This window comes from Mustela nigripes, chromosome 10 (genome assembly GCF_022355385.1).
Source record: "Mustela nigripes isolate SB6536 chromosome 10, MUSNIG.SB6536, whole genome shotgun sequence".
Classification (NCBI taxonomy): domain Eukaryota; kingdom Metazoa; phylum Chordata; class Mammalia; order Carnivora; family Mustelidae; genus Mustela; species Mustela nigripes.
Genome location: NC_081566.1, coordinates 39,865,417 through 39,884,697, shown reverse-complemented (window position 1 = coordinate 39,884,697; position 19,281 = coordinate 39,865,417). Strand labels below are relative to the sequence as shown.

At 57.9% G+C, this 19,281-nt stretch overlaps 2 protein-coding genes across 4 annotated transcripts; one reads left to right on the top strand and one right to left on the bottom strand.

Annotated features, from left to right (window-relative positions):
- The first annotated feature begins 613 nt into the window (after positions 1–613).
- Positions 614–8,952, top strand: ARL8A (ADP ribosylation factor like GTPase 8A). Of its 3 annotated transcripts, none has more exons than XM_059413099.1 (7): positions 614–908; positions 5,505–5,585; positions 5,900–5,973; positions 6,770–6,863; positions 7,019–7,086; positions 7,299–7,392; positions 7,846–8,952. In XM_059413099.1, exons 1-7 carry the CDS (start codon positions 786–788, stop codon positions 8,071–8,073), a joined length of 762 nt encoding a protein of 253 aa, XP_059269082.1. In that variant the 5' UTR covers positions 614–785; the 3' UTR covers positions 8,074–8,952. The 3 variants fall into 3 exon arrangements, with proteins under 3 accessions (XP_059269082.1, XP_059269083.1, XP_059269081.1); XM_059413100.1 differs by having other exon boundaries at positions 621–908; positions 7,322–7,392; positions 7,846–7,982; XM_059413098.1 differs by lacking the exon at positions 614–908 and adding an exon at positions 1,284–1,567.
- Positions 8,272–17,506, bottom strand: GPR37L1 (G protein-coupled receptor 37 like 1). The gene is made up of 2 exons (XM_059413097.1): positions 16,640–17,506; positions 8,272–13,807 (listed from the first exon to the last, which is right to left on the bottom strand). Exons 1-2 carry the CDS (start codon positions 17,240–17,242, stop codon positions 12,998–13,000), a joined length of 1,413 nt encoding a protein of 470 aa, XP_059269080.1. The 5' UTR covers positions 17,243–17,506; the 3' UTR covers positions 8,272–12,997.
- Between the last annotated feature and the right edge of the window lie 1,775 nt (positions 17,507–19,281).

The following is a 19,281-nucleotide window of genomic DNA, read 5'->3' as shown; positions in this document are numbered from 1 at the left end:
CTCAAACACCTCTTTATTTCACTTGGGGCCAGAGGCTTCCTAAACAAGCAGTCCTGGTAAACTGTGGTTAGCAAAACAAGATGGAGCATTAACACGCCCAAACCCGGCTGTTAACTCTCCGCGGGTTAGGTTTGAAGAGGGTAAAGCTCAGTACCTCCCCCCCCCCCCCCCCCCCGAGATGTTCAAGAGACTCGGGGAACAAAAAGCCTCCATTCGCCTGTCCTTCGCAGAGATCTCATCTCCGGGTCCTGGAAAGTGGGTGGCCCCTGCTCCTCCACCCCGCTTAACAGAGACCTCACCCACCTCGGCCCACCACCCTTTAGGGAGGAAGGGGGTGCCACCCAGGGCGCGGCAGCCCGAGGAGGGAAAATAGCCTGGACCTCTTTCCCCGAGTGCCCGCGGACGCCAGCAGGCTCAGGCCGTACCCCGGAGGCACGAGGGCCCACCGCGCACCCCACCCGACCGCCGGGCTCGGGGCTCGGGAGGGGCGCGCGTCCGGGTGCGAGCCGGACACTGCCCGGCAGCGGCGGCGCGGGAGGGCGGCGGCGGCGGCGGCGGCGGCGGCGGCGGCGGCGGAGGAGGAGGAGGAGGAGGAGGGCGCTGAAGCCACACCCATCGGCGAGCGGATCCGGGGGCAGCGAGTCGTCGGCCGCTGCGCTCGAGCCTCCGCCCGCACCGAGCCGCGGGACCCGGGCCGCACCGGGGAGGGGCCGCTCCCGGCCGCAGCGCGAGGGCAGCGAGGGGCGGCGGGCAGCCGGCACCGGGCGGGGCCGGCGGCAGCGACCATGATCGCTTTGTTCAACAAGCTGCTGGACTGGTTCAAGGCCCTGTTCTGGAAGGAGGAGATGGAGCTCACGCTGGTCGGGCTGCAGTACTCGGGCAAGACCACCTTCGTCAACGTGATCGCGGTACGGGGGCGCGGGGCGCCGGTCGAGGGTCGGGCCTGTCTCCGCCCGCGCCGCGCCCTGGGGAGCCGGGGTCGCCGCCTGGCATGGCCGGGCACCGCCGGGCGCCGGGCGGGGGAGGAGCGGGCCAGGGCGCTTGGGGCCTAGCACGGCCCGTGGGGGACCCGGGTGGCGCGCGACCCGCTCTCCCGCCCGGACCGGGTGGCACGGCTGGGGGCGGAGAAGGGGGACGCGGACACGGGCTGGGGCCCTGGGACTGGCGGCCCCAAGGGGTCACGAGGCAGAAGGGAACCAGCGCCTGCAGAGACAGGCCCCCTCGGGTCCCCGCGCAGGGGGGCATGACGGGGCGAAAGTGCCCGGGCCTTCCCGCCCCGCGTGCGGAGGGTCGCGGGACCCGGCAGCGGGAGCGGCTTGGGGAGGGGGCTTGGGCGAGCCCAGCCCCACCCAGAGGCTTTAACCCCTCTCTGCCGGAAGAGGAAGCCCCGCGCTCTCGAGGAGGAGGGGACGTACCCCCTGGGGGTAGTGGACTCAGCTGAGGCCTTTGGCTCCAGCCCAGACTCCTCCTCTCCAGGAACCCGCGGCGACTTAGCTGGGGGTCCGGGGAGGACGGCGTCGTAAAGGGAGTTTGGAGTCTCCGCTTGGCTCAGAAGTTGCAGCTGGAGGTATCTTGGCCGGGAGGATGAGCTAGAGGGGCGCTGCCCACTCTGGGGACAGGGGAGAGAGTGGCTCTGAGGGCTTTGGGTAGTCAAGTCCGAGGTGGGCAATTTTCTGTCTTTTGCCGCCAGGGAGTGGTGGGGAAGGAGTTAAAAAATCTATCTCAAAAAAAGGGAAGACCGAGCTCCACGGGTGTGTGAGCTAAGGCTGCAGTAATGGCTGCGGCCTGCATGGAGGAGCCTGGCAGGACTGGGCGTGTGGGGTTGAGGGAGGCTTGGGGCAGGGGGCGCTGGGGTTATCGCCGTCCCCATACTAGGGTTTCTGAGAATTGCGGATTGGCCTCGTACTGGCCCAAACCGCGCACCGTAAGAGAGGGGGTCAAAGAAGGATGGCCAGTCAGTCTAGGTACCTCCCTGCGCCTGTGTTGCTGCCCATCCTGAAGAAGAGAGCCCCTGACTATCTCGGCATCCCGGAAGGAACGCCGCCTGAGGCAGGAGGGCAGAGGGAAGGCTGCGGGTACCCCACGGCCACAAGTTTGGGCACCGGCTTCCTTTTCCAAACATGCTTTGCAGATGCCCTCTGCCCCTTCCTCCACCGCATGGCTCCTGGCTCCTCGTCTGACAGGGCAGGACCTTCAGGCCCATGCGGGTGTTTTGGCATGAGATGTTTCCTGGCTAGCAGTTGCCCCTGAGCTCCGGTGTGCCCAGGCTCTGGGCCTGGAGTCTGGCCGCCTAGTTAAATCAGGCATTGACTTGGCCTCTTGGGCCCCTAGGGCCCCTTGGGCAGGAGCATAATGCCTGGACTCTGATCCTGCAGGCCTAGATGGCTTGGCTTCTAGGCATTTCGATCTGGGAGGTGTCTCCAGGGTAAGGCCAAGAGGAAGAACAACTTGCTGTGGCTCTAATGGCTCAGCCTCGGTGTCACCTCCAGTCCCCAGGGGAACTCTCCTCGTGGAGCATTTATGAAAGCCATGCTCCTGGCCAGAGACCCACAGGTCCCCTGGGGGTTCCACTTCCTGGTCAGGAGGGCCTCTCCTAGACGTGCGTCATGTCCAAAACAGGAACAGAACTCAGGAGTCACAGATGACACTGCCAGGGGCAGAGTTGCTGGGAGGAGCAGGAACGCACCCCGCTCCTAAGCCATGCGTTCCCCTTTTTGATAGTCAGTTTTCCACTTGGGCTTGCACATCCTAAAAGTGCAAGCAAAATTTCCCTTTAAAGAGGCTTCCAAGAAAAACCACCCCTTGTGGACTTCAGTGGGGGTTCTAGCATCAGGGGAATTGGTATTCTCGGGTCCCCCTGGGCACCTGCACTAGCATTTCTGCCCACATTGTGTATGACTACGGTAGAGTGTCTTTCAGAAAGAGATGAAGAATTGGGACCCGTGGGCTCTGTTCCTGTGACCGCTAGTGACTCTGAATCACCTTTGCCTGTTCATTTGGCATCTGTTTGTCTCAACTATCCCCCCATTTGGCTTTGTCTGCTGGCTCTATGAGGTCTGACGGTAAATAGAAATTGAGTTGATGTGTCTAACCACTCAGCGCCTAATGTGAACTGGAAAAAAAAATTATATAGAGACTTCACAGTGCTTCTAAGAACCTAAAACTGATCTTTTGAGATCTTCTGAAGAAGTCGCGATGTACAAAGTAGGAGATGTTTTGCCCGAGGGAATCAAGGGAGCCGTTTTCAAATATTTCAAAGCCATTTAATTATGTGGAAGAACTAGTCTCAGGGTACCCAAGCCTTTGGAACAAGGGGTGGGAGTCACAGGAAGATGGACTTTTGACTCATTGTGAAGAACTCTCAGAGAGGTGGAGCCCACCCAAGATCAGAGGTTAGACCACTTGACTTTGGGGTTACTTCTAATGTTAAATGAAGAGCTCATGAGATCAGGAGGCATTAGCAGGGAAATGAAGTCATAACCTGGTTCCATCTTAGCATTGGTTCACAGCTGCCCTGGAAATATGGGTGCCGGGGAGCCTGGGTCCCTGGGGGTCCTCCTACCCAAGAACACATTCAGCCGGGCTAGGTTTTTCCTTTATATGGGAGCCTGTAGGGCTTCTAGTTCCCAGAGATGCCAAATGGGTCCTTATGCTATATCCAGGCCATTTCCAAGCACTCTGTGAGCCCTATTTGCCAGTCTCTAGGAAACGAGAACCTTTCTCCCCGTTTCACAGAAGGAAACCTTGAGGTCCACAGAGGTTAAAGGTCCTTGTCCAAGCTCCTCCATGATGAGTGATTAACAGAAACTAGGCTTTCTTCTTCAGACGCTTAGGTTCTTCATGAGCCCAGATGGAGAGGAATAGGCTTTGGTCCAGCAGGTGCCCCCATCCCCACCCTGGCACCCTGCTGGGGTTTGGCACTTAGACCGCATGTGGTTAGGGTCTCCATCCTTAGCGAGAAGAGAAGCTCTCCTCCATCAGGGCATTCCTTTCTCTCAGTGATTCCTAACTTCTAAGGCTCTCGGGCCCTTTTGATTAGCTGATAAAAATACGAGACCCTTGGGATGCCTGGGTGGCTCAGTCGGTTAAACGTCCGACTCTTGGTTTCGGCTCGAGTGATGATCTCATCTCAGGGTTGTGAGATCGAGCCCTTGCATCAGGCTCCACACTGGGCATGGAGCCAACTTAAGAGTCTCTCTCTTCCTCTGCTCCCCTACCCCCTGCTCACTCACTCTCCCTCTCTAAAAAAAAACCAAGACACATAGAAGTATTCCATACACACTCTACAGAGGAGTGGCCATACAAACAAATTTTGCATACGCAGATTAGGTGCAATTTCAGGGGGTTTGGGGACTCTCTGAAGTCAGTCTGTGGCCCACAGGTTAGGAACTCTTGGTCCACCTTGTAACAAGCATCCATCATGGGGGCTCACTTCTCACTTCCAAGGGCCTTGGTGATTCCTGCAGATGAAAAAGAATCAATCACTCTCATTCAGATGGGACCTCAGGAGTGTTCCCTCAGGCCTACAGGCTCTGAGTAAGAAATTATTGTCTCTTACACCTTGGTTAATGGTCAGAGCCCCCAACTTCTGTGACAGGCAAATTACTCCTGCTACCAAAAAGAAGAAAATGGCATGACAGAGACAAGGCTGTCACCCTCAGAAGATTCAAGGTTAAGTAAAGTCCCATCTCCTGCATGTGGGGAAGGAGAGTGGTAAGCTTGGAAGGAGTTTGGCCTGGCCTGGGGCTAGTTTAAAGCAATCTAGACATCCTGGAGATACTTCAGAGGGGAAGACAGGAAGATCATTAGAATTTGAAAATGGGTTCCAGGATATGGAATTAGAGTCCAAATTATTCAGCAAACATTTGCTAGCATTGTTAACGGGGGCATGGTTCCCCTCCCCAGGAAACTCTCAGTCTAGTGGGAGACCCGTGAGTCAACAGGGAATGTGGGGTGTGGGTTATCCGTCCTAACAAACAGAGTATAGTGCAGATAAACCAGAAGCAAGGATAATCCAAGTTTCTTGGTGTACAGGCGCCTTTTGGGGTGGCCTAATTACCTTCCCTCAAAATTTTACTGCTTGTTTGAAGATATGTCTGCTTCCTTGAGATCCCCCCTGTTTGCCGTGATTTGTTTGAGGTCCTTTTGCTGGCAGCTAATTGTTCTTCTGCTCCACTGGAGCCTCGGTTCAGTAAAGGGGCTTCCATTCCGATGGAGAGATGTTGGTTAGATCTTAGGAAGAATTTTTTCTCAGTCTAGGCTGAGAAACTTTGAGGGGGCCTGGAGAAGATGTGGCCTCTTGTTCACAGGAGAGACACCTGAGTTGTTTATGGCCGTCCTGCCTGAAAGCAAGGGACACTCAGGAGATGCCCCCATGCCCCTTGCAAAGGGGTGCCTGCGACACTGCTTTATTCTTGCGTCCTTGTGGCTGTGGCTACCAGGGATGGCACAGCGGGGTTCTGTCGATATGTACCCCTTTCCCAATTCTGACTCTTCCTTCCCAGTCAGGACAGTTCAATGAGGATATGATCCCCACCGTGGGTTTCAACATGCGCAAAATCACCAAAGGGAATGTGACCATCAAGGTGAGTGTCAGGAAGCCAAAACTCTGGGCACAAGGTCTCGGGGCCACGGAAGCGCACCTGCATGCCTGCTGGGGTGGGGCACCCACAAGGAAGGAGTTGGGGAGGGTATCTGAGACCCTGGAAGAAGCTGGAGGAGAGCAGGGACTTGGAGAGGTGGGAAAAGAGCGTAAGACTTCTAAGGCACTCTGAGGGGTGTAGGCATAGGAGGGATGGACAGCAGACCAATCCCTGGCAATCTGGGGGAGGGGGAATTGGAGCCATTGGGTTTGGTTGCCTGCCTCCAGCTGAGACCATGTCGCCCTCTTCTCACTTAGCTCTGGGACATTGGGGGACAGCCCCGATTCCGCAGCATGTGGGAGCGCTACTGCCGAGGAGTGAGTGCCATCGTGTAAGTGTAGGGCTGGGCTGGAGTTGGGGGCTCCCCTGGCTTCCTCCCACCCCGCCCCCAACCTCACTACCTGTAGGGACCCCTCCCTGGTTTTTCCCCCAGCCTCACTGCCTGCAGGGACCACAGGCGCAGAACGGGGTTAGTCACCATCCTTGGTTCAGGATTCACTGTTCTGTCCATACGAAGCCTGCCTTTACTCCCCGGGCTGTGTGTTTCTTATCTGGAAAACCACTCCGAGCATGCACTGCCCAACCTGAGAGCCTGACAGCATTGATCCGCCCCAAGTCCCTGTGTCCCCCTGCCTTCCCCAGCCTAGAGTCACCATTTTTCCAGATTCTGTATGATTTAAATGGTTTGTTCCCTTGCTTTTTAAAAATAATTTTATCCTACATGTATATGCCCAACAAAAGATTGTTTTGTTTTCATTGTTTTAACCTCATTTTTTAGAAGTATCTTGCTGCAAAAAAATCTGGGGCTGCCTTTGATTTTTTGACTCAACCAGGGCTATTCTTCCCATACAGACCTAAGGGGTCTGTAAGGGGGTCATTTCGGGAGGGATTTACACCTAATTTTAAAGGGCAAGCTTCCCCCACTCCACTGCGCCCCCGCGGGACACCTTGTTCAAAGGGGACTTTCGGATGACAGGATAATGGCCCATGATGGAGGAGAACCAGGTGGCCCATAGATCCAGAGGTGACCAAGCTCCAGAAAGATGTTTCCTCCTGCAAGCACAGCTGTCCTACCTACCTCTCAGCCTGTAATGTCAACATACTTGTCCCCACCCGCTGTCCCCCAGGTACATGGTGGACGCCGCTGACCAGGAGAAGATTGAGGCCTCCAAGAATGAGTTGCATAACCTACTGGACAAACCCCAGCTGCAGGGCATCCCGGTCAGCACCCTAGTGGAGCAGGAGGGGAGGGAGCCCGCTGGGAAGTGGCCCCAGGGGAAGGGGGGGAGGCAGGTGAAGGCCAGGCATGGGGGAGGGGAAATGGACAAGCTGACACAGGGGCCCTTGACCTAGTCCCTGTTCTCCCTTCTCTGTAGGTCTTAGTCCTGGGTAACAAGCGGGACCTCCCAGGAGCGTTGGATGAGAAGGAGCTGATTGAGAAAATGTGAGTTTGGTTACTCTTCTCTGTCCCTCCTTGCTCCCTGAATTTTCCAGGCACCAGAGAGACGGCTTGCTGCTGCTCTCAGTACTTGCCACACGGTGGCAGCAGAGCCCACCTCTCCGGGAGCCTCGCCCTCACAGTTGTAGCTCCTTTGGCAAGAAAAGGTCTCTGTTGCCCCCAGCCCCAGGCCCCCTGGGCAGTCCTAGCTTCAGCAGGTTCTGCTCTGGTTTCCCCCCAGGAATCTTTCTGCCATCCAGGACCGAGAGATCTGCTGCTACTCCATCTCTTGCAAAGAAAAGGACAACATTGGTGCGCGTGGGTATGGGGGAGTTGCTGGCATTCTGGGAACAGACAGGGCGAGGGGAGGGGCAGAGAGGCCCTCCTGGGTGTTCTAGAACAGTGGCTCTCAAAGCCTTTCCCTGCACAACTTTCCTTGAAGACCAAAGCTCGAACCTTCTGGGGTAGGACAGTATCTAGGAAACTCGACATCTGAGCATTACCCCTGCTATGCCCTCGACTGGTTTTGTGATCTTAGGCAAATCACTCCCTTCTGTGGGCCTCAATTCCCCCACTATACGGGTTGGACCAGGTAATTCCCAGGCCCCTTCTGTCTGTGGCACCCCACGGCTCTTGGCGTTTGGTGCCCTTAGAGTTGATCCCCAGTTACAGTTTCGGAAGCCCTGGGCTGGGTATTTGCTCACTGTATCCCCAGTCGGCCCAGCACAGGAAGGCCTCTAAACTTCTCTGTTGTCCCCCACCCAGACATCACCTTACAGTGGCTTATTCAACACTCAAAGTCACGGAGAAGCTGAGACTGCAGTCCTTCCCCCTCGGACCAGGGACCTGCTGTCATCCAAACCCGAAGTCGCGCTCCCCGCCCACCCCACCGTCCCCCATAAGCCCGCCGCTCCTCACTCAGCGTGGGGAGGGGCCCTCTGGGGATCCCAGAGTCCTGTTCTGCTGAGGTTTGAACTCCTGATTTTATTGTAAAATAAACTGCTCCCATTCTGGGCCCCCTAACCTCTGGCCCTCCCCCCTTCTCTCTGCCCGTTGCCCCCCCTGCTTCCGTTCCCTTAACAGCCCAGGCCCCACAGCCCCTGCCCTCCTCTCTCCCGTGTCCCGTCCCCTATGCTGCCCTTTTCAACACTCTTCTGTTATCGTCCTGTGTGTACAGTATATATATGTATATATATTTTAATTTTTTAATTTAAGCCAAGACTAAAAATCAACCATTTGATGCTGCAGGGGCCCATCAGGCTCTGGGAGGGGGGCGGTGTGGGAAGAAGGCAAGAGAGGCAGGGCTGGCTCCGGACAGGTCGAGATTGGGAAGGCGAGAGCTAGCATCTGGGGCAGGTGCCAGCCTGGGCACTGGTGACCGTCCCCATGTCCCGTTTGTTTCCACTTCCCAGTCTGGCTCATCCCTGCCGTGCTTGAATGTCACAGGCCGACAGGAGCCTCCAGAGGCGCCCCTCTCTGCCCCCAGTCTCAGTAGGGCCACTGGGCATACCCGAGTGCCGGAGAGATCACCGGCCAACAGGAAGCCAGCGCCCACATGACCCCGGGAGCACGTCCCGCCCGCTCCCGGCTCCAGCTCCTGCCCCTCCCTAGGGCCCGCAACTCCATGGGCCACCTCATTTTCTGTTCTCGTTTTGCAGAGTTGCACAAGGAGAGAACTCAGCATGGGGGGTTGGTTCTTTGGGTTTTGTTTTCTGTTTGTTTATTTGTTTAATTTAATGATTTGTAAAGTGATGTTCCTCTTCCTTTTTTACACTTTTAGCTCATATTTAACCTCTGTTTGGAAAATGATTCTTGTAATTGTACATTTTTTTGCCTCCTAACAACAAGAATAAAATGACCAGTTTTGTGTTGGGGAGGTGTCCGGGGCTGGTTATTTGCCCGCAGACGCCGCGGGAGGACTGGCGGGCCCGCGTGCTGGGCACAAACACCACAGAGAGCGAGGCACGCGCTCACACTGGGCACACAATGGCACCTCACAAAGCAGCCTCCCGCACGTGCGCCGGGGCCTCGCCCGGCTGCCGCCTCCCTCCCAAGTCAGACTCGCACGCGGTCCCGGCTCTCTGCTTGCAGCTGCCAAGGGGAGCCCGGCGAGTCCGTGGGCTGGGGTCAGCGTGGCGGGGGTCTGGAGCTATGTCCCCGTGTGGGCGGGCCTGAGCCTCTGGTTCCCGAGAGTCCATTCAGAACCCCACCTGCAGCCAGAGCTGGGCCGAAGCCAGAACTCCATCCCCCCCCACCCCCCACGATAAGCCAGTCAGTCACTCGGCTTCCAGGGCCAGTGAATCACCTTCAGACCCCGGTGGCGTCCCTCCTTCCCTGCTCCCCTGCTGCTATCGGTGCTCCTGGTTTCCTGGGAGAGGCTGTCCCCTTATCGTTCTGCCCAGTCCCAATCCTCTCCCCACTTGACCCCAACCTCCAGAGCTGCTCACCCTCCCCTCCTCGCCCACAGCTGCTCCCTGAGAGCCTTGTGGGCCCTGTTTACCCAAATCCGGGGCCATCTTGACCCAGTTTTGCAGCAAGCCCCGCCTCCCCCGGCTCAGCCCCTTCTCAGCCTCCCGTCCCCCTGGAAAATGGAGCAGGCCCCTACAGCACCCCCGTCCCCATGCCCTCTTGTCCTGCCTCTGTAGGAAGAAGGAGCCACAGGGTTCACCAAGATCTGGGAGCAGGGATCCCAGGGCTCAGGGTCCTGATCCTGACTTGTTTACTCTGAACTTCACCAGCCCTTTCTTGGGGCCCAGGGCTTTCTCCTAGAGGCACTTTACTAGTCAGAAATGACTCGCCTGGAGAGGTAGCTCCCACCGGAGTCTGAGGAAAGAAGGCAGGTAGAATTTGGCAAAGGGAGCAAAAGGATTTGAAGGTGTCTTCCAGCTCTGGGGAATAGGAAACGTGCCCCCTGCTTAAGGAGGTTGAAGCTGGGGCGTGTCTGCCTGTGGGTTCCTGGCTGCAGAGGCTGTCCCTGGCCCGGGAGGCTGGAAGGGGCCTGTCACTCATACGGGGTTGGGGGGCTGGGCAGGACGGGGCAGGTGTCGGGGTTGACCTGCCTTCCCCTGTCCTGAATCCCCTGATGAGGGGTGAGATTGGAGATTAGAGAGGATGAGCTGGTGACCAGCAAGCGGCTTCCTGCCATTGGGCCTGGTGCCTAATAGGACCTAAAGAACTTGGGAAACTTGGACAGGGAGCAGACTGTGCGTACATATGTAAATCCTCGTGCTTGGGGCCCTTCAAGGTGCCAAAAGCCCGGATGAGTTCTGGGAGCACCCTGGCCAAGCCTACTCTGTAGTACTAGAGAATTCAGTTCCCAAAAGGAAGAAAGAAAAGGTGCCAGGCGTCATGCCAGATGCTTTATATATCTTGTCCCATTTAATGACTGTAGTCCTCCGGGAGAGAGGGGTTGTTCCCGTTTTACAGATGAGGAAACTGAGAGGCTCATAACCGTGTCCAGTCTGGTCAGAGGGAGGCGACTATCCCCGCTAAGTGCACGTGCTCTCTGCTCCGCACTCCCAGCTGAGGGGAGAGGCTAGGTGGGTTGCATCAGGGGCTGGGAGCTGGCCTAAAGCCTGCCCTAAGGGGGTGGGAGAATGTCCGCCCTGCCTCTGAGCATCCCAGCTCAAATCCACCGCCCACTGCTGTGCCAACCTGCCCCCCCCATTCCAAGCCTGGGACCCCTAAGCAACAAATGCCACATTGTTCCCCCAGCTGGCCCAGGCTGGAGGGACAGTGGCTCTTTCCCAAGGCCCTGCTGGGCTGCTGACTGATCTTGCAAGCCATTCACGTTGGCAGGCCTGGGAGGCGCGGTGGTGGCAGGGCCTCGGAGACACCATCCCCCCCGCTTCAGCTCTGAGCTGGCCAACCAGCAGAGGGGAGAGGCAGGGGTGTGGGGGGTGCCCTCTGTGGAAAAGGCCTCCACAAACAGGATGCTGAGGCACACCCCCCTCCCCTTCCCTCAGGCTTCCATCCTCAGGCCTATCCCAGTGCCAGACTTCACCTCAGTTCACCCTGTCCCCCTCACCCCATAGGAAGCTCCTGGAGAGTCTAGGACTGGGGGTGGGACTGGGGCAGAGAGGGAGGTGGGGGTGTGGGGGAGATGGCCCCAGTAACCTCAGTGGCGTAAGCCTGGCCCCCTCTCCAGCCTGCCCCCCACCCACCCATCTCAAGTTTCTCCAGACAAAGCTGAGGGCTTCAGTCACTGTGGCAACAGGTCTGCTGAGAAATGGGTGGGTGTCATTCTCCAGCACAAAGAGTGTGCGCATGGCAGCCTCATCACTTAGCAACGGCCTCCCTCTCTCTTGGCGTCACCCGTCCTGGGGGTGGGTGCCAGGAAGAAAGAACAAGGCCATTAAGATCCCCAAGAGAGGGGGGGAAGGAGGCTTGGGTCCGGGCTGGGCTGAGGCCAAGGGGTGTGGGTGGGGTGGACAGAGAAGAATGGGGCCCTCAGCAACCACTGTCCCTCATCATGCCGGGTCCCTGGGACCCTTCCGAGGCCCCCTGCAAAGGTTCTAGGTAGATCTGACAGGCAGAAGTTGCCGGTGCGACCCAGAGAGGCACTTTGCACTGGGAAGGGTGGTTCTGGAGGAAGCTGGGCTCAGAAGGCAGAAGGCAGGGAGTGATTAGGCCGAGGTGCCCCTTCTGGTTGACCTTGGGCCTGCTTCTCTGGGCCCAGACAGGGTTAAGGGGGCGTTTGGAAGGGCCCCAGAGAGGGAACCCAGCAGAAGCGGGATACCCGGGGCCGGACGGGCAGGAGGACCTGGAGGGCCTCTGGGGGCACAGGATGGAGCTCTGGCTGCCAGGAAGGGGGTGCGATGGGGGCGGGGTTGGGGCAGACGGGGAACAAGCAGCTGGGCCGTCTACAGGCGAAACAGTCTGTTCTAAGAAGCTGAATGAGAGCAGCTCTCAGAGTCAGAGGCTGGACCCCCTGGGCTCAGGGAAGGAGGGCTGCGGGGTTCTCTAAAATGGGGACTTGGTGGAGAGCCAGGAGCAGAGGGCAGGGCTTCAGAAGAGACAAGTTTGCAGCCTTTTGACTTCCCAAGGATGCTCGGGTTTGTGTCAGGATGAAGACTTGGTCTCCACTTCCCAAGCCCTCCTTCCACTCTGCCCCTCAAAAGCCATAAAGCTGTAGGACCAGGGAGGATATCAGCCACAGGCCAGACAGGGTCAAAGGGGCCAGGAGGAATCCCCCTAGGGTCCCACCTGTCCTGGAGAAGGGCCAGGTGCCTCTGGGCACTGTCAGGGTGTGGCACAAGAAACTCCAGTGGGCACAGGGATAGTTCTACCTAGTTTATTGTTTGTGAAGCAGGGCCTGCTATAGGGGGGGACCTACCAAGGGAGGTGGGGACAGCACAACCCAGGATAGGTCAAAGGAGGAAGAGGAAGGAGAGAGAAATCCTCTGGAAGCGGGGGTGGGGGGGGCGGTTGACAGGAGGGAAAGGAGGTGTCCAAGACTAGGGAGATCTGGTCCAGAGAAGACCCAGGTAGGCCTGGCCCCCAAAGGCGCTGTATTCTAGGATGGATGAGTGTCAGGGAGACACTACTTAGAGAGGGCCTAACTAAAGTCTAGCAGATTCCACGACAGAGACAGGTGAAGTCCTGGCTCCCAGCTGGTAGGGGACTAAGAGTTTCTAGGCAGTTCTAAGGACCTGGAAGCATCACCACCCACCCGCTGCGAGCGGGTTTGGAACAGGGTTTGGAAGCCCCCAGAGAGTGATCCTGCTGGGGGAGGGGGCTTTGCCATACCTGAAACCGAACCCCAGCAATAGGAACGAAGTCCACCTCTAGACGGCAAGACAGCCGAGAAGCAAGACCCCTGGGGACAGAAACACCAGACCCAGGCTGTGGGGGGGGGGGCACCCTCCCTGCCCCTCCGTGCCCCTGCTCCCATCCGCCCCCCAGATGGAGCCTGGCCTCAGCAAGGTGTGCCCAGGGGCAGGAGCGGGGGCGACTCCCTGGGCTTGTGGAAGTAGATGGAGGAAGGCATCTCGGTCTTGAGCTTGCTGTCCGAGCCGCCAGCGGCTGAGGCCTCCGGGCCATTGCACTGCCCGCAGCAGCAGCAGCAGCAGCCCAGGAAGGCCCGGCCCAGCGGCCTGCAGAGGCACAGCAGGAGCACGGGCGTGATGGCTCCCTTGAAGAAGGTGGAGAACTGGTTGATGAGGCCCAGGAGGTCCAGGGTCTGGCGCGTCAGCTCCGTGGACAGGTAGGCCACCACGATGTTGCAGACGTTCTCGGGGAGCGTGCAGAGGGCGTAGACCACTGTCAGGCCCACCAAGGTACTGCTGAGCTGGCTCTCGCACTGCTCGTGCTTGCCGGCGCGGCACTCGGGCTTCCTCCCCGGAGGGCCCCGCACCCGCCACGTCACCAGCTGGCAGGTGACGGTGAAGAGGATGGGCAGGCAGAAGTAGCAGCCGAAGTACCACCACATGCGGGCGTTCTGGTAGGTCATCACTAGCGAGTAGAGCGACTCGGGCAGGCTGGCCGACGGCTTCATGATGCACGAGTCCAGCGTGCCCGCGGTGGCGGAGGGCTCCTGTGACAGCTGCCACAGCAGGAGCTCGGGCACGGCTAGGGTCATGGAGCCCACCCAGATGACGGCCAGCTTGGCCACGATGGACTGGCACCGCTCGATGGGCCTCACCTTGGGCAGGGTGCTGGTGGCTACGTGGAAGCGGTCGATGCCTAGGGCGCAGAGGCTGAAGGTGGTGACTCCCAGCGAGGTGACCTGGGGGCAAAGGCGTGGAGGAGAAGAGCACGTGGTCAAACCCAGGGGAGCCCCGGGGGTGGGGGGCCGTGCCTGGTCTCCAGCCTAGACGGGGAGCTGAATGGCAAGTGTAGAAATGATAGGAATGATATTTAGTGAGCATTTCTCACGCGTTAGGCAACAGGCATTTCACACCCGTCCCCCGATCCTTACAACCAACCATCCCACAGGGGAAGAAACTAGCAGAGGCAAGATGAGTGACTCTGTCAATGGCAGAGTTGAGGCCCACGTGCAGACTGGCCTGACCCTTTCCAGCCTGCTTCTTTGCCTCTTGGGCGAGGGAATGGACGGCCTGGGTCCCAGAGACCCTTATGCTCTCTGAGACCTTGGGAAATCCTCTCTACTGAAGCATCCAGACAAGGACATAGAAGTTCTGGGTCTTTGCAGGCCCTTCCATTCCCACAACCCATTATGTGCATCAGGTGAAAGGTTTTCGACCCATGGCTGAGATACACGCACACGCACACGCACACGCACACGCACACACATTCACGTACAGACTCAGTCTCCCCATCCTAGCCAGAAAAGCCCCGGGCCTGGCTGTAAGGGGAAGCAGCCTCCCTCCAAAACAGCCTGTGCCCACCCTCCCCAATGCTATTCATTGAGCACTGAGGAAAATCACCCTGGGAGCCAAGAGAAAGAGGCCAGAGCAGCAGGGGAAGAAAGTGCCAGAGAGAAGAGAGGAAGAGGAGAACCCTCCCAGGCTGCTGGGTGGTGCTTGACCACACTCAGGGATTGTGCTCAGATCCCCCCTTCTGTCTAAATTCTTCCCTCTTCTGGCTCATTAACATTGCCACCGAGTGATCTTTGTGAGAACCCGTGCCCCTCCCATGGCAGGGAACCCCAGGCCCAAGGAGGAGCAGACTTTGGGGCTTAGACAAAACCAAAAAACCCAAATTCCAAGTTGCCGTCTCCTGCTCCCTCCTGGGGACCATCCTCAGATCCTCCCTATAAAAGAGTTCCAGAACAGGTTCTTTTAACTCCTACCCCATCACTTGGCCTAACCGGAGGGTCTATCAGCTCGTGATATCTCCATCCTTGAGGAGGAGGGAGGCCACAGCCTGGGTTTTAGGAATGCTGAGACCCACAGTCAGGCAGGGCCAGGCTTCCATGCAGACAAGAGTTCCCATGCATCTACCCTCCTCCTCTCCTGGCCAAACCCAACACTTCCTGAATTATGTTAATTCTAAGGACTTTGTAACTAGTATCCACTTAATCCTTCAAGAATTCATTCAGATAGTTTTAATTATTATTACCCCCAACTTACAGAGGGCAAAGCTGAGGTATAGACAGGTTAGGTCACTTACCTGAGTCATTCAGCTACAGAAGGCCAAACCCCAGGTCCTGACCTAGTCCTTGCGTCCAACGTCTCACAGGGCCCCTACGCTCCGCACCCTCCGTGCTAACTAAGAGGCCAAGGATAGCCCCAGGGGCAGATCTTCTCTGAGGTTTGAGTACCTTTGGGTCCCAGGTAGGTGGTCTCCCTGGGCTGGGACGGACACAAAGGGTTGCACCGACTGCTGAGCCTCAGGCCGTCCAAATACGAAATCATTGCTAAATGCACAGGGAACTGGGGACAGAGTAGGGAATAGGGCCCAGACACCTGATCCTGGTTCCTTCTCTGCCCCGGCAAGTCACCCACGTCCCAAAGTACCCTCCACTCTCAGGAAGAGCAGTAGCCTTCACGGGGAGGCCACTCACTAAAAGGCCGTTTGCCTATTTTGTGCCCCTGGACAGACACAGTGGCCTGCCTCGCTGGGTCTTGCCTAAACGCACATAGATTGGTATATTTTTATAAGTTTTAAAAGATTTTATTATTTTTATTTATTTGACAAAGATCACAGGTAGGCAGAGAAGCAGGCAGAGAGAGAGGAGGAAGCAAGCTCCCTGCTGAGCAGAAAGCCCGATGTGGGGCTCGATCCCAAGACCCTGAGACCATGACCTGAACTGAAGGCAGCAGCTTAAGCCACTGAGCGACCCAGGTGCCCCTATTTTTGTAAGTTTTTGGTTAAGCTGTCTGTATGGTCACACCTCCATCATCACCCGTGCACCTGTTTTAAGGTGGAAGTCCCCAAAGGTGAGGATGATGGTTTACTTTGGAACTGTGGAAGGAACCTGCCAGAGGGGCCATCTGGTCTACCCCGTGGTCGGGAGCTAAGCAAACAAGATGGGAGATGTGCCCTGCCCAGGGATACCCAGTGTGTCGGAGACAGAGCTGATACTGAACCCCCTGACCCCGGACTCCAGCACCCTTTCAGAGAGCAACGACCATCATAGTAGGGAAGAGACTTTCTTTCTGGCTTTTGCATTCATGGGGATTGGACGCTGACTTGATTTTGGGGGGATTGCAGGAAACTGGGATCTCCCTTCACTCATCGCTCGCAGAAGCAGGATATTCAGAAGTTAAGAAGGGCAGGGCAGCGGCAGTGGCAGAGGGAGGGAAAGGAGAGAAACCGCGGACAGAGCGATTTCCTGGGTGGACAAATGAAGGGGGGTTAAGGCGGGGGAGGGGGCAGCTCAGAGGAAAGAGAAATGGGAAAGATGCTCCTTGAGGCTGCTCCGGAAGCAAGAGCCCAGGCTGGGTCTGAACCCCAGGGCTCCTGCTCAACTCTCTGCTCCCCTCAGCTGGCCACGGTTACTTGAGAGCTACCAGGAACCAACCAACGTAGCATCTGTCTCCTTGCCCAAACCGGAGGAGAAACGAGATAGAGCTCCAGGCCCCTGGGCTCCTGCGCACCCACAGAGCCCACTTCCGCCAGCCCCTGGCCAAGCTCCAGCAGGACGCACACTCACCTCCATGAAGGGCACAGCCCGGCAAGAGGCGTCGCCCAGCAACCTCTGCTTGGTGAGCTCATTGAAGATGACCACAGGGAGGCAGAAAAAGAGGACCAGAAAATCCCAGAGGGCCACGCTGGCCAGGATGGAGTTCCAGGCGCTCTTCAGGTAGTAGCTGTGCCACACGACGCACATGACCGACAGGTTTCCCACGATGCCCACGGCGAACACCACCAGGGCCAGGAGCATGATGGCGTACGCCCCGTAGGAGCTCTCAGTTACCGGGTACAGGGGGTTCTGAATCTGCAGCCTCTGGCCCGGCATCCCTGTCAGATTGGCCCGAGGCTCCTGGCCGCTGTCTGCCGTGCCCCCATCCTTGTCTGGGTCGGGGCTGGTGGCCACCAAGGGCTTGGTGGGCTGCAGGCCAGCAGGATGCATGGGCCGGGGGTACTCGGCCCACTCCTCAGGCACATATTGCTGTACCCCCTTGGCCTCATCGTCCTCTGTGCCTCTCTTGGACCGGTTCTGCGGCTCCAGGGCCTCGGCACCCCCGGAGACGCTGATCAGCCCCGCGGCCAGTACCACGGCGAGAGAGATGGCCAGCGACCACAGCTGCCGCATGGCCGGAGGCGCAGGAGGCAGCTGCCCCCCGAGGAGCAGGTGAGGGCGCCGGACCCAAGTGAGGGGCTGACCGAAGAGATAGAGAGAGAGAGAGAGACAGCTGGCCTCTTGGTCCGCCTCCTGTCAGGCGTCTGGCATCACCAGCCTGCTCCAGTAGACTCCGGCGGCTCCCTCCCACCCCGCCGGCCACGGGCTGGGCAGGGCCCTCTGCTGGGCATACAGCACTCTTGGCTGCCCTCGCATGTCTCACCCTCCAGGACACTCCTCCTCCTTCTCCTCCTCCACCTCCTCCTCCTTGTCCTCCTCCTCGGAGCCCCAAAGGGTAGCAGCCGATCAGACCTTCGGAGCCCGTGGAGGCCACCTGCTCCTGCCGCGGAAGCCAGAGAGGGAACGTGGCTGGCCTAGGGTTCCACGGTGCGCAGAGACCGAGGCGGGACCAAAACCCAAGCCGGGACCGAAACAATGGGCCTCCAGCCTTGGCCTCAGGACACACTTCTCAGGCAGCTCCTTCCACTTGAAACCTGCCAATGGCACCCGCTGTCCTTAATCCTAGCCCCCCACAGACTTCCCATGAATGCTCACAACTGCTCGACTGCGCAAATACTACCATTGCCATTTCTCAGGCTTGCAGAGGTCAGTGACTTAGAACACAGCTTACCTGCGCTGGAGCCCAGCCCAGGACCCCCGGGTCCAATTCTAGAGCTTGTAACTCAACAGGCACTGGTCCACCCGCCTGCCTCTTCAGCACATGATCTCCTCTCGGAAAGCAGCAAAATCAAAACTTTAAAACCACATCCTGGGGCGCTTGGGTGGTTCAGTTGTTAAGCAGCTGCCTTCAGCTCAGGTCATGATTCCGGGGTCCTGGGATCGAGCCTCAAGTCAAGATCCCTGTTCAGCGGAGGCCCTGCTTCTCCCTCTCCCACCTGCCCTGCTTGTGTTCCCTCTCTCTCTATGTCTCTCTCTGTCAAATAAATAAATAAAAATCTTTAAAAAAAAAAAAAAAAAAACCACTTTCTGATCCAGGCACGCGATGGATGGACATTCACAATAACCAATATTTACTGAGCACCTGCTATGCCCAGACAGTCAGAAAACAGAAGTATAAAAGACCTCTGCCACCAGGCAGCTTTCTCTCTGAAGGGGAAAGGAACATGTCCATAAATAATTATAATTCAGTGTAATAGATGTTGTGAAAGGCAGAGGACAAGTCACTGAGGGAACCCACAGGGGCCTGGAGGGATCTGGAAGGCCTCCCAGACGAACAGGCATTTGAATGGTGCCTGAGATGTGACTGAGTCTGCCACACAGATGATGGGGAAGGCAGTGCTCTGGGCGGAGGATACAGCAGGGCGATGGCTCAGCGATGCGACAGGGGCAATGCACCTGAGAGCCAGCAGGAATGTCAAGGAGACAGGGATACAGGGGGCTGTGGGAGAGAGCCTGGGAGCTTGGGGAGCCTGGACAGGTCAGAACAGCAGGTTCCGGGAAGGACTGTGTCTGCCAGGCCCGGGGGGGTTTCCATTTAGCCCAAAGGCCGTGAAGAGTGCCGCAGGCCGCTGAGCAGACGAACAGTGACTTCAGTGGGTTATTTCCAGGGCTCCCTGATGGCCACCTGGGGTCATGGCAGGTAGCCGGGGGCTGGAGGGTGGGGGGGTGCAGGAGGACGGGAGGCAGGGGCACCCTTGCGGGAGGCAGCAGTCTGGAGGGTGGCCACGAACAGAGCACAGGAAAACTGCCAGTGTCAGGGGCTCTGGCTGATCCCCGGGCGTGAGGTGGACCGGGAGACACTCATCTGTGCGGGGGAGAACGTGGTGTGACGGTGGGAGAAAACCTCGGCTTTGTGCTCGTGGAACTGCAAGGGCCACCGTCATTTGGGTCAAGATCTAGGCTAGAGCTGGATGTGGAATAGGAGGGTGGAGGTGTGGGTCAGGGGGCCAGAGAGAGTGAGCACACTGAGGGGAGGGTGCGGGGTGAGGGCCCCCTCACCCACAGGCAGCCTGAGGAAGGGGCACAGGAAGAAAATGGACAAAAAACAAGGA

What these genes read in the sequence shown, in the direction of transcription:
- ARL8A (XM_059413099.1), top strand. Translation starts at nt 786, where the DNA reads ATGATCGCTTTGTTCAACAAGCTGCTGGACTGGTTCAAGGCCCTGTTC. An exon ending in CCTTCGTCAACGTGATCGCG is followed by an intron (nt 909 to 5,504) that starts GTACGGGGGCGC and finishes CTTCCTTCCCAG; the next exon opens with TCAGGACAGTTCAATGAGGA. An exon ending in CGAGGAGTGAGTGCCATCGT is followed by an intron (nt 5,974 to 6,769) that starts GTAAGTGTAGGG and finishes GCTGTCCCCCAG; the next exon opens with GTACATGGTGGACGCCGCTG.
- GPR37L1 (XM_059413097.1), bottom strand. Translation starts at nt 17,242, where the DNA reads ATGCGGCAGCTGTGGTCGCTGGCCATCTCTCTCGCCGTGGTACTGGCC. An exon ending in GGGCTGTGCCCTTCATGGAG is followed by an intron (nt 13,808 to 16,639) that starts GTGAGTGTGCGT and finishes CTTTGCCCCCAG; the next exon opens with GTCACCTCGCTGGGAGTCAC.